Source organism: Sapajus apella, unplaced genomic scaffold, assembly GCF_009761245.1.
Source record: "Sapajus apella isolate SASKATOON/1434 unplaced genomic scaffold, GSC_monkey_1.0 scaffold10, whole genome shotgun sequence".
Classification (NCBI taxonomy): domain Eukaryota; kingdom Metazoa; phylum Chordata; class Mammalia; order Primates; family Cebidae; genus Sapajus; species Sapajus apella.
This window is the reverse complement of record NW_022436950.1, coordinates 33,168,334-33,182,117: the sequence shown is the minus strand read 5'-3', so window position 1 is coordinate 33,182,117 and position 13,784 is coordinate 33,168,334. Positions and strand designations below refer to the sequence as shown.

The window sequence follows — 13,784 nt, the reverse complement described above, 5'->3', positions numbered from 1 at the left end:
AAAGTACTGTAAGAGTGTAAAACTGTGTAACTGTCTTAGAAGACTAAAACCAGTTTTTAAACAATGTGATTTGATTTTTTTCCATCTATGAATGTTATAGCTCCTTCTCATAAGCTACCAGGAATCACCTGAGGGACCAGAATCCTATTAACAAAATATAATTAAGTGACAGACACTAGAGGAACTTGCCATTTGCTATCAACTTTGCTTGTTTTGTTACGATGTTTGAATAAAGCAGGAAAAATTCAGAGAACATCATGAAAATTATAAGTTATATAAAATTATTTTAAACATTAAACAGTTATGGTTTCAAAAGTCATTCACTTGATTTAAAAATGAAATATATGGCCCCAAATTAGGTAGTACTTTTTCAATGCACATTCCATTGAGTTGAAAGGATACGTTGGAAACAATGTCTGGTGAATGGAAGGGCTTTGTTGGTGCACTGTTCCCCCTTCACGGTTCCATTGCATGCTGCTGGTTCCACCTCCCTCAACTTGGTTCGGCTTATGCTGAGGAAAGAAAACCACAAAATTAAGTTTTTAAAAATGCTTTAAAAATCCAGGGTAATTTTTCAACATGATGTCACAACTCTGTAACACCCTCATTATAATATCTATAACATCTCTGGTCACTAAATAAAATGCAAAAGTGGGTTAAAGAAAGAAGGCATTACAACTACCAATTGTGTTATTTCCCTAATTTTCTGACATTCAAAGCAAATAACTGTATCATAATATGCTTCAAGTATGTCTATCAGTTGTGTTTAAGTGATGTCTTGTTTCCTTTTTCTTCACAAAGAGGCAGTAAAGTGATGAAGAACTGAGAGTAGACAGAATTAGACAGACCTGGTTCTGAATCTCAGCTCTCCCTCTTACTAGCTGTGTGACCATGGGCATGTTACCTGGCCTGATTTAAGCCTCAATTTCCTCACCTGTAAAGCAGAGACAATAAGGTTCCTTGAGCTGGCAGGGTTGTTGGGAGCATAAAAAGATTAAGTACATCTAAACCACTTATATACAGTATATAGTGTTAAACAGTAAACAGTCAGTGGTGGTTAGTCATGACTACAATTATCACCATCATTAGGAATTGACTGCCTCATGCTGCTAAACCCATAAATCTGCCAAAAAAAAAAAAATCTCATACATGGGGAAGAGGATATTGATATGCAGAAATGGCTGAGTAGCTTTTATCCTCCAAAATGTACTCACTTTAGATCTATTTTTTTCAAGTTTCTATTATATGTGCAATCCATGTTCCATTATTTAAATCTTATCTCCATTTGTACACTCAATGTTTACATATTTTAACTTATTTAAAATGTTATGAATAAGCAATGCATTCACATGGATCCATAAAAAAATGAAAGAACAGAACGGTAGGCAGTGAAGAATCGACTTCTCGCCCTTGCCCCCTAATTTGCCAGCCCCCCACTCACTCTATAACATATTCATGTTATTAGTTTGCAGATCCTTCCAGTTTCTTTACACAAACATACAAAAACACAAATAAATAACATTTAAATTCTTAGCAGGGGGTCAGGTGCAGTGGCTCACACCAGTAATCCCAGCACTTTGGGAGGCGGAGGAGGGCTCCCCTAATCAAACAGGATCGCTTGAGACCAGGAGTTTGAGACAAGCCAGGGCAACAGAGAGAGACCCCCCCCATCTCTATTGAAAAAAAAAAAAAAAAAAAAAAAGACAATTCTTAGAAATAACAAAACCTATCCTATTTACATGACTCTATAAAGCACTGCAAACTATTAGGTCTTTACAAGTGTGAGTATGAGGAAAAAAAATCTACTTAACATACTAAGTTCAAGTCAGACATCACGAACAAAAAATATTTTGAGTTGTTTGTTTCTAATATCTTTCTCAGGGTTTCAGTGAAATGATTTACGCGTGTTAGGTAAGGGCACACAGAATCTAAATTACATATGAATTTACACAAAATATAAGTAACACTTCAACCTTAGTTATTAATTTCATATAAACTGTAAACACAGTTTATATGTCCATGGTGCTGCCTTAGAACGTGCCTTAACTAGATTTCTGCAAGATTCATCAGGATTATAAGAGTAGGGAAGTGGATCATCACAGAACTAAACAGTTAATTCCTACTAGTTTATCCATCGTTTCTTTAATAAGTCATTTACATTAAATTTAGTCCCGTAAAAATAATATACAATTTCAAATAAATAAACCTTTACTATTCTGGCAGCTAGGCCCAAATTCTTACTCTAGATTTAAATAGAAGGCTCTCTATATTAACAGAATAACTTTTTTTTCTTTTTTTCTTTTTGACATGGAGTTTTGCTCTGTTGCCCAGGCTGGAGTGCAAAGGCATGATCTCGGCTCACTGCAATCCCCGCCGCCTCTAGGGTTCAAGTGATTGTCCTGTCTCAGCCTCCCGAATAGCTGCGATTACAAGTGCCTGCCACCATGCCAGGTTAATTTTTTTGTATTTTTAGTAGAGATGGGGTTTCACCATGTTGGCCAGGCTGTTCTTAAACTCCGGCCCTCAGGTGATCCACCTGCCTCAGCCTCCCAAAGTGCTAAGACTACAAGTGTGCACCACCACACCTGGCCCAAAGGGATAATTTTCCTTAAATACTCTAATAAACTGCTCAGCTATCTAACAAGCCTAGTGTACAATACATTCCCTCATTTTCTTTATTCTAAACTTGCAAAATAACTATTGGTTTCATTTTTTTAAACTGCCTTATGTTTCAACTTACCAATTACCTCTTAAAATAAATCCAAAGTCAGAATTTCAATAATCCCACGGATAAATTAAGGTAAAAATGGCTGGACATCGTGGCTCACACCTGTAATCCCAGCACTTTGAGAGGCTGAGGCAGGCGGATCACAAGGTCAGGAGTTCGAAAGCAGCCTGGCCAATAGAGTGAAACCCTGTCTTTACTAAAAATACAAAAAAATCAGCCAGGCATGGTGGCAGGCACCTGTAGTCCCAACTACTTGGGAGACTGAGGCAGAAGAATTGTTTGAACCTGGGAGGTGGAGGTTGCAGTGAGCCAAGATCACACCACTGCACTCCAGCCCAGGTGACAGTGCAAGACTTGGTCTCAAAGAAAAAAGAAAAAAAAAAAAATAAGGTAAAAATGCTGATGTAATTTAGATATCTTTTATTATCCAAATAAGCCCGACAAAACAAAGGAAATTACCAAAACTTTTTCATGTCTTTAATATTTAAAAAATCTACTACAGGATTCCCTTTGATATGCCCTATAGCATCCCCCATAAATGATGATGTTTCCAACCAAACAACATAATCACTGTAGGACTGTGGGCTGCAAGATACTTAATTTGGGTTCAATGGCTTATTCCACTTACTCATCAATAAATACGACAAAGTTATTTTTTAGGAAAGACTAACATCATTCTGATTTTATTTGATTTTATTTTTTGAGGGAGTCTCCCTCTGTCATCCTCATCTCTATAAAAAAAAAAAAAATTTGTTTTAATTAGCTGGGTAATGTTTCACATGCGTATAGTCCCAGCTACTCAGGAGGCTAAGCTGGGAGGATCATTTGAGCCCAGGAGTTTGAGGCTGCAGTGAGCTATGATCACACAACTGCACTCCAGCCTGGGCGACAGGGCAAGACCTTGTCTCTAAAAACAAAAAAACAACACAGAAAAGAAACTAAAATAACACAAGTAAATAAACATGAAATACTACTTTTGCAGTTAAAAAACTGTAACTGTTACTTTTAAATAACATAAAATTTCTAAGCACAGTAGCTTTCTTTTAAGCCAGGTAACCTTCTCAAATCTTCAATGAATAAATTCTAATCAAATTTCAGCAAAATTTTAGTAATGCTTTACTTTCACTGTTAGGTCATGGTAACATTATTTCGCCACCTGTAGCACTTTAACAAAGCAAGAAAACCACAACACAATGCTTTAATATTTGGGACTTAGTGGCTATCTCCCCTTGTGCTCCAACTATCCTCTCACAAAATAAAGAAAACAAACTGAGATGAGCCCCTTAGGAATAGGTAGCTGTGCACGGCTCTAACCTGGTTCCGCTGCATGCAGCTCTCCGCAGTTCTTGTATTAACTGACCAGTGCATTCTGGTTCTTTACTGGCCGCCTGCAGCAAAGCTTTCCTAAACGTATGCCGGCATTTCTTTTGACGAGCTTCTGCCCGCTCCAGGCGGCAGAGGTGCTTATATTTCTGCTGAAAGTAAGTGCAAAGTTGGGTCACCCTGGAGCTCCTACTCTCCGCATCATCATCATCTGACCTGGAAAGTGCAGGGAGAGAAATGAAAAACTGATTACACATTAGGTTCATTTTAGGCAGGGGAAAAGAGAATTATGAAGTGTGGCACAGGTTTAAAACTTTTGTGGCATGTAAGCAGGTACTTAACACAATTAGAGTAAGAGAATTCCAGTAGAACTAAAAATAAGTGCAGCATTTCAACAATAAGGATAGGGTTAATCCAGTGTTTTCAGAAACAGCTTGGTATCATTAGACACTTAATATATGAGTGTCTTCTAAATTTTAAGTGACTAGAGACTCTTGAGAAAAAAATTCATTTTTTTCCCTTCACTTACAAAAACTCTGAGTAAATGACATGACAGTTATAAGGAAACACACAGCATAATTTCATAAAAGAAGGTCTTACCAGAAATCAAGTAGCGAATCCTAACAGTTTACTATCTAAGAGCTGCCCTTTTAAACATTCTGGTTTTTAAATACCTTTTTCTTGCTAAGTGCCTAGAGAATTTTGGTTGTAGGGATCACATTAATTCTACCAGGTATTTTTTTTAAACTATGGAATTATCCTAAACAGCATTTACTAAATCAGAGATTAGATACAGGATTTTCCATCACATGCTAATAATGTGATTGATTGGTGTCCCTGGCTGAAAGGCTATGTGGAAATGATGCTGAGGGAACATCTAAGCTCAACAAGAAAGGGTGCTGAGCTTAGTTAGCAATATCTACCGCCAGTGAGGTTTAAAAGGCCACTTTTCCATGGAACAAATGTGATCTTACTTTTTACCATTAGGAATACTGCATACTGGACTTGAAAACTGACCTGTTATTTTAGCTTCTTTCTCTTCTATCTTAAGTAAATACCACACATGTGACACCGTGGACTACATATTAACTTACTAATCTTCTGCTATTCATTGCTTGGTTTCTCTTAAGTGGTATTATTATTCTTTTCTTCAGCATAGCCTATAACAGTCTACTGTATAAACTTTTTTTTTTTTTTTTTTTTTTGAGATGAAGTTTTGCTCTTGTTGCCCAGGCTGGAGTGCAATGGCGTGATCTTGGCTCACCACAACCTCCACCTCCTGGGTTCAAGCAATTCTCCTGCCTCAGCCTCCCGAGTAGCTGCGATTACAGGCATGTGCCACCACGACTGGCTAATTTTGTATTTTTAGTAGAGACAGGGTTTCTCCATGTTAGTCAGGCTGGTCTCTATCTCCCGACCTCAGATGATCCGCCTGCCTCAGCCTCCCAAAGTGCTGGAATTACAGGTGTGAGCCACCGTGCCTAGCTAAACTTCTGTTTAGTACTTCTCCTAAGAAGCGTATTCTCATCAGTATACTTTTTACTACAGATCTACAAATGGAAGGATTTTACTTCAATCTTTTCATTTATTCAACATTCAACATTTACTGTGTATCTATTATGCTGAGCACTACAGAAGAGAGACCAATGTTTCAGAGTTTATAATGCAATTTAGACAAGACACTTCCCAGAAGTTAAAACAATCCAAGAAAGAATAAAATCAGTGGCTGGGCGCTGTGGCTCATGCCTCTAATCCCACCACTTTAGGAGGCCGAAGCAGGAGGATTACCTGAGATCAGGAGTTCAATACCATCCAGGCCAACATGGTAAAACCCCGTGTCTACTAAAAATACAAAAATTAGCTGGGCATGGTGGCACACACCTGTAATCCCAGCTACTTGGAAGGCTGAGGCAAAACAATTGCTTAAGCCCAGGAGACGGCTGAGTTGATGCCACTGCACCCCAGCCTGGCCAAGACAGTGGGACTCTGTCTCAAAAAACAAACAAACAAAAAGAATAAAATCAGTAACTACTTTTATAAGTTAATTAGTGGGGCAGGTGGGCCAATGATTCAAATATCTGACCACGAATAAGAAAAATCTGGGAACATTTAAAAGTTTCAGATTCCTAGGACCTACGCCAAGTCTACTGAACCAGAATCTCAATGGTGTAGGGCCCAGGATTCTTCATTTTGAATTTTTCCCTGACCTCTGACGGCCGGTCTACGCTTGGGAGTTCTCACAGAGCTAGCAAGTTTGATAAATACCTTTCACACAAGATAGAGGATAGTAAAGTACCACAACAGAGGTCTAGGTATGGTGTTACTGAAGTTCACTGGGAAGACAGCTGGAAGGGCCGGGCATGGTGGGTCACACCTATAATCCCAGCACTTTGGGAGGCCAAGGTGGACAGATCACTTGAGGTCAAGAGTTCGACCAACATGGCAAAATCCTGTCTCTACTAAAAATACAAAAAGTTCCTAGGTGTGATGGTGCATTCCTGTAACCCCAGCTACTGGGGAGGCTGAAGCAGGAGAATCATTAGAACCTGGGAGGCAGAGGTTGCAGTAAGCTGAGGTCGCAGCAGTACACTCCACCCTGGGTGACAGAGCAAAACTTTGTCTCAGAAAAAAAAAAAAAGACTGCTGGAAGGAAAGAAAGGCTTTGCAGAGGAGATGACAGCAGAAATGAGCCCTGAAGAAAGAGGACCTCACACAAATAGAACACGTAATCCAAGATAAAGAGATAGGACGGTGAACAGCAAGAATGTAAGTAACTTGGTTTGGCTAAGGTATTGGGTCTGTAAGGGAATAATGATAGGTAAGTTTAGCTTTCTAAACCTAAATGTCAAATTAAAGAGTTTAACCTTTATTCCACAGGCAAGGCAGAAGCCTCGTAATTTTTTAAATTTTGCAATCCTAACTGCTAAGCTTTGTAATTGTTAAGAAAATACAGTAACAGAGGTGTGCCATGGCAATGATTACAGTCAGCAGCAGATATAAAATAAACAGAGAAAGAGAGAGAGGAAGATGGTTAAAAAATTAGTGTAAAACTCCAGGTAAGAGATAACAAGGATCCATGCTAGGATGGAAGGGGCAGGACTGGAGAGCATGAAGCAATCTGCATGTATAAAAGACAGGCTTTGTCAGCTAGCAAGGACCAGGGAAAGGACAATAAGCAGGCAGCAGTTTCCACTAAGGAAGACTGGAGAAGGACAGTAGCATCATGTATAAAGCAAAGAACTAAAAATACAAAAAAATTAGCCATGCCTGTAGTCCCAGCTACTTGGGAGGTTGAGGCAGGAGAATTGCTTGAACCCAGGAGGCAAAGATTGCAGTGAGCCAAGATCACGCCACTGCACTCCAGCCTGGGCAACAGACTCCTGTCTCAAAAAACAAACAAAGCAAGACATATAAGAGTCATTAACGTAAGAGAAATAACTCACTTTGGCGCCTCAATATGAAGGATTAGAAAGTCAATGGCTCAATGGCTTTGAATCTACATAACTAGAAAACTGGATGTCTCATTCATAGAAAAAGCAAATGGAGAGGAAGGGCAGGTCTTAAAGGGAAGGTAAAGCTTGGATGAATAATCAGTTGCCAAAATCTGCACCTCCATCACCACTATCACCACCTCAGTGTCCCCTGGCTCCAGTCCCACTCTTAGGCTCTTAGGACAGCACTGCGACCACTGCCTGGCCCTACCTGCCTCCTGTGCTGCACACCCCTCATGCAGTAGGCCCAGATGGCACTTTACTGCTAGGACTGGCTTAAAATAGAGAAGATACTGGTGATCACCATGGCAATGCGATGCAGGACTGGATTGTATCTCTGACTTGGACTGACAGAGCAGAGTGCAGAGGCTTGCATCGTGAATTTTAGCTCCAAAACAATTGCAAAAACAAACAGGAATCCCAAGAGGACCCACAGACCCTCTGAAGGAAGTAGACTGCTCCTGCAAGACCCGAAAGACATCCCAAATACTGTAAGTGCCCAAAGTATTTGGGAACTGGGAAAGGGAAATCCTCCATTCCCGAACAGACACCCGAGCTGGGGAAACTGAAGGTCTAGTTTGTAGGAGTTTCCAATCTTACCTGGAGCTGAGTCAATTTAGAGAGCCGAGTGAATTACAAGGGTAGAGGAAGAAGAAGGAAAGGCTCTAAGAGCTCACTGGGTCCCTTAGCAGGCTATTCCTACCTGGCATCACAGGGATCTTTCAGGAGGGCAGCCAGAGGCATGGGGAAAATGCCACAGAGAGAAGAAAATCTCCAGCTGAACTTTTGTAACATATTTGAACCTGGCAAGAACCCTCATGGCCAGAACTTGGGGGAGGGCACAAATCCCACATGCAGACTCCACAGGTGGGGAAAGAACCAAAGCCCTTCTCTTTTGCAGCTAGGAGGCAGGTAGCCTGGGGCAAGTTCTCAAGCCCTGCTTGCCCACTGCCTGGAAACAGACATGGGGCTGTTAGGCAGGGCATGGTGGAAGTGAGGCTGGCCCTTTGGATTGGATGGGAGCTGGGTGAGGCCTATGACTGCCGGCTTTCCTCTACTTCCCTGACAACCTGCATGATTCAGCAGAGGCAGCCATAATACTCCTAGGTATACAACTCCACTGACATGGGAACCTGCGCCTATACACACTGTCATCAGGTTATCCAAAGTTAAGACAAAGGAAAGAATCTTAAGAGCTGTGAGACAGAAGCACTAGGTAACCTGCCTAACATCACAGGGATCTTTGAACCCAAGATTAACAGGAGATTTCTCAATAGAAACCCTACAAGCTAGAAGGGACTGGGGCCCTTTCTTCAACCTCCTTAAACAAAACAATTATCAGCCAAGAATTTTGTATCCAGCAAAACTAAGCATCATATATGAAAGAATGATAGTCTTTTCAGACAAACAAATGCCAAGAGAATTTGCCATTACCAAACTACCACTACAAGAACTGCTAAAAGAAGCTCTAAATCTTGAAACAAATTCTGGAAACACATCAGAACAGAACCTCTTTAAAGCATAAATCACACAGGACCTATAAAACAAAAATACAAGTTAGAAAGCAAAAACCAAAAACCAAAGTACATAGGCAACGAAGAGCAAAATGAAGGCAATGGTACCTCACATTTCAATACTAACATTGAATGCAAATGACCTAAATGCCCTACTTAAAAAGATTCAGAAGCAAAGAATGGATAAGAACTCACCCACCAACTATCTGCTGCCTTTGGGAGACTCACCTAACATATAAGGACTCACATAAACTTAAAGATGCAGAAAAAGGCATTTCGTGCAAATGGACACCAAAAGCAAACTAAGGTAGCTATTCTTATATCAGACAAAACAAACTTTAAAGAAACAGCAGTTAAAAGAGACAAAGAGGGACATTATATAATGGTAAAAGGTCTTGTCCAACAACCGCAAAATACACATTCTATTCAACAGCGCAGGGAGCTTCCTCCAAGATAGACCACATGCTAGGTCACAAAATGAGCCTCAATAAATTTAAGCAAATCGAAATCATATCAAGCACTCTCTCAGACTACAGTGGAATAAAACTGGAAATCAACTCCAAAAGGAACCTTCAAAATCATGCAAATATGTGGAAATTAAATAACCTGCTCCTGAAAGAGCATTGGGTCAAAAACGAAATAAGATGGACATTTAAAGTTTCTTCAAATTGAATGATAATAATGACACAACCTCTCGAATACAGTAAAGGCAGTGCTAAGAGAAAAGTTCATAGCCCTAAACGCCTACATCAAAAAGACTGAAAAAGCACAAACGGACATTCTAAGGTCATACCTCAAGGAACTGGAGAAACAAGAACAAACTAAACCCAAACCTAGCAGAAGAAAGGAAATAAACAATATCAGAGCAGAAATAAATGAAACTGAAACAACAACCAAAAAAAAACATACAAAAGGTAAATGAAACAAAAAGCTGGTTCTTTGAAAAGATAAATAAAATTGATAGAATATTAGTAAGATTAACCAAGAAAAGAAGAGAGAAAATCCAAATAACCTCACTAAGAAACGAAACAGGAGATATTACAACTGACACCAATGAAATATAAAAGGTTATTCAAGGCTAATATGAACACCTTTACATACATAAACTAGAAAACCTAGAAGAGATGGATAAATTCCTGGAAAAATACAACCCTCCTAGCCTAAATCAAGAAGAATTAGATACCCTGAACAGACCAATACAAGCAGCGAGACTGAAGTGGTAATTTTTAAATTACCAACAAAAAACAGTCCAGGACCAGACGGATTCACAGCAGACTTCTACCAGACATTCAAAGAAGAATTGGTACCAATCTTTTTGACACTATCTCACAAGATAGAGAAAGAAGGAACCCTCCCTAATTCATTCTATGAAGCCAGCATCACCTTAATACCAAAACTAGGACATAACCAAAAAAGAAAACAGACCAATATCCCTGATGAACATAGATGCCAACATTTTTAAGAAAATACTAGCTAACCAAATTCAACAACATATCAAAAAGATAATTCACCATGATCAAGTGGGTTTCACACAAGGGATGCAGGGATGGTTTAACATCCGCAAGTCAATAAATGTGATACACCACATAAACAGAATTAAAAACAAAAATCACATGATCATCTCAATAGATGCAGAAAAAGCATTTGACAAAATCTAGCATCGATTTATGATTAAAACTCTCAGCAAAATCAGTATACAAGAGACATACCTCAATGTAATAAAAGCCATCTATGAAAAACCCACAGCCAACGTAATACTAAATGGGGAAAAGTTGAAAGCATTCCCTCTGAGAACTGGAACAAGACAAGGATGCCCACTCTCACACTCCTCTACAGCAAAATACTGGAAGTCCTAGCCAGAGCAATTAGATAAGAGAAAGAAATAAAGGGTACCCAAATCAGTAAAGAGGAAGTCAAACTGTCACTGTTTGCTGATGATCTGATCATTTACCCTCAAAAACCATTAAGACGCCTCCAAAAAGTTCCCAGAACTGATAAAAGAATTCAGCAAAGTATCAGGATACAAGATTAATATACACCAATCAGTAGCTCTTCTCTATACGAACAGCAACCAAGTGGAGAATCAAATCAAGAACTCAAACCCCACCTCTTTTTGTTTTTGTTTTTGAGACGGAGTCTTGCTCTGTTGCCAGGCTGGAATGCAGTAGTGTGATCTCAGCTCACTCCACCTCCTGGGTTCAAGCGATTCCCCTGTCTCAGCCTCCCAAGTAGTTGGAAATACAGACAAGTACCACCACACCAGGCTAATTTTTTGTATTTTAGTAGAGACAAGGTTTCACCATGTTGGTCAGGATGATCTTGATTTCCTGACCTTGTGATCCACCTGCCTTGGCATCCCAAAGTGCTGGGATTATAAGCGTGAGCCACTGCGCCTGGCCTGAACCCCTTTTACTATAGCTGCCAAAAAAAAAAAAAAAGAAAACTTGGGAATATACCTTACAAAAAAGGCAAAAGACCTCTACAAGGAAAACTACAAAACACTGCTAAAAGAAACCATGGATGACACAAACAAATGGAAACACATCCCATGCTCATGGATGGGTTGAATCAATATTGTGAAAATGACCATACTGTCCAAAAAAATTAGTAAATAAATAAATAAATGCCAGGCACCATGGCTCATGCTTGTAATCCCAGTACTTTGGGAGGCTGAGGCAGGCGGACCACAAGGTCAGAAGTTTGAGACCAGCCTGGCCAACATATTGAAACCCTGTCTCTACTTAAAATACAAAACTTAGCGAAGCATGGTGGCAGGTGCCTGTAGTCCCAGCTACTCAGGAGGCTGAGGCAGAAAAATCACCTGAACCTGGGAGGTGGAAGTTGCAGTGAGCCAAGATCGTGCCACTTGCACCCCAGCCTAAGTGACAGAACGAAACTCCATCTCAAAAAAAAAAAAAAAAAAAGAAGAAAATGACCATACTGCCAGAAGCAATCTATAAATTTAACACAATCCCCACCAAAATACCACCATCATTCTTCACAGAATTAGAAAAAAACAATTCTAAAATTCATATGGAATCAAAAAAGAGCCCACAGAGCCAACACAAGACTAAGCAAAAAGAACAAATCTGGAGGCAGCACACTACCCAATTTCAAACTATACTATAAGGCCATAGTAACCAAAACAGCACGGTACTGGTATAAAGATAGGCACATAAACCAATGGAAAAGAATACAGAACAAGCACAAATAAACTCAAATACCCACAGCCAAGTAATCTTTGACAAAGCAAACAGAAACATACAGTGAGGAAAGAATACCCTTTTCAACAAATTGTGCTGGGATAATCGGCTAGCCACATGTAGGAAAATGAAACTGGTTCCTCATCTCTCACCTTACATAAAAATCAACTCAAGATTGATTAAGGACTTAAATCTAACATCTGAAACTATTAAAACTGTAGAAGATAACATTGGAAAAAGCCTTCTAGACACTGGCTTAGGCAATGAGTTCATGACCAAGAACCCAAAAGCAAATGCAATAAAAACAAAGATAAATAGCTGAGACATAATTAAAGTGCTTTGCACGTCAAAAAAAAAACAGTCAGCAGAGTAAACAGACAACCACAGAGTGGGAGAAACTCTTCACAATCTATACATCTGACAAAGGACTAATATCCAGAATCCACAACAATCTCAAACAAATCACTAAGGAAAAAACAAACAAACCCATTAAAAAGTGGGCTAAGGACATGAATACACAATTCTCAAAAGAAGATAAACAAATGGCCAGCAAACATATGAAAAAATGCTCAACATCACTAATTGCAAAACTGATTTGCAGAGAAATGCAAATCAAAACCACAATACTATACCATCTTACTCCTGCAAGAATGGCCATAATACCGGCTACTCAGGAAGCTGAGGCAGGAGAACCGCTTGAACTCAGGTAGTTTAGTGAGCCTAAATCACGCCACTGCACTCCAGCCTGGATGACAGAGTAAGACTCTTGTCTCAAAAATAAAAAAAAAGCCCAGGACCAGATGGCTTCACTAGTGAATTATACTAAAACATTTAAATAAGAACTAGTATGTTAGATGTAAATGCAGTTAACAGCCTTCCTTCCTTTCTGATGTAGCCTTCAGTGGTTGCTGTCAAAATGGGCAAGTGCATGAAACCTGGGAAAGTGGTGCTGCTGCTGGTCCTGGCCACACTACTCTGGCTGGACACAAAGCTGTCATCGTGAACAATACCTCAGGCTGGCCCTACATCCAGGCTCTGGTGGTTGGGGTTGATCACTATCCCCACAAAGTGACAGCTGCCATGGGCGAAAACAAGATTACCAAGAGGTCAAAGATCGAGTCTTTTGTGAAGGTTTATAACTACAATCATCTTACACCTACGACGTACTCTGTGGATAGCCCCTTACACAAAACTGTCATCGACAAGGATGACAAGGATCTTCAGAGATCCTGCTCTTCAACACAAGGCCCTATGGGAGGCCAAGGTCAAGTTCAAAGAGAGATACAAGACGGGCAAGAACAAGCAGTTCTTCCAGAAGCTACAGTTTTCAATGTTTTGTTTCTGTCTCAAAAATTAACTAAATGCAGTAATACAAATGATAACATTAAATTCAATTGGTCTAAACACTCCAAATAAAAAGCAGACACTGTCAGAGTAGATAAATTAAATGAGTAGCAATGAAAGGACACTGTTATAGGTTCTTACACATGAGGCGGTTTAACACTTGAAGGCAGACTGTAGTAAT

At 39.7% G+C, this 13,784-nt stretch overlaps 1 protein-coding gene and 1 pseudogene across 6 annotated transcripts in view; one reads left to right on the top strand and one right to left on the bottom strand.

Moving 5' to 3' along the window:
• Positions 1-13,784, bottom strand: part of INO80D (INO80 complex subunit D) — a 79,426-nt gene that overhangs the window by 18,130 nt on the left and 47,512 nt on the right. For all 6 annotated transcript variants that reach the window (XM_032278514.1, XM_032278518.1, XM_032278516.1 and 3 more), the window contains 2 exons: positions 4,043-4,267; positions 403-512 (listed from right to left, as the gene is read on the bottom strand). In XM_032278514.1, the coding sequence (XP_032134405.1) occupies positions 403-512; positions 4,043-4,267 (335 nt within the window). The remainder of the gene's footprint in view (positions 1-402; positions 513-4,042; positions 4,268-13,784) is intronic.
• LOC116551542 lies at positions 13,176-13,616 on the top strand (annotated as a pseudogene).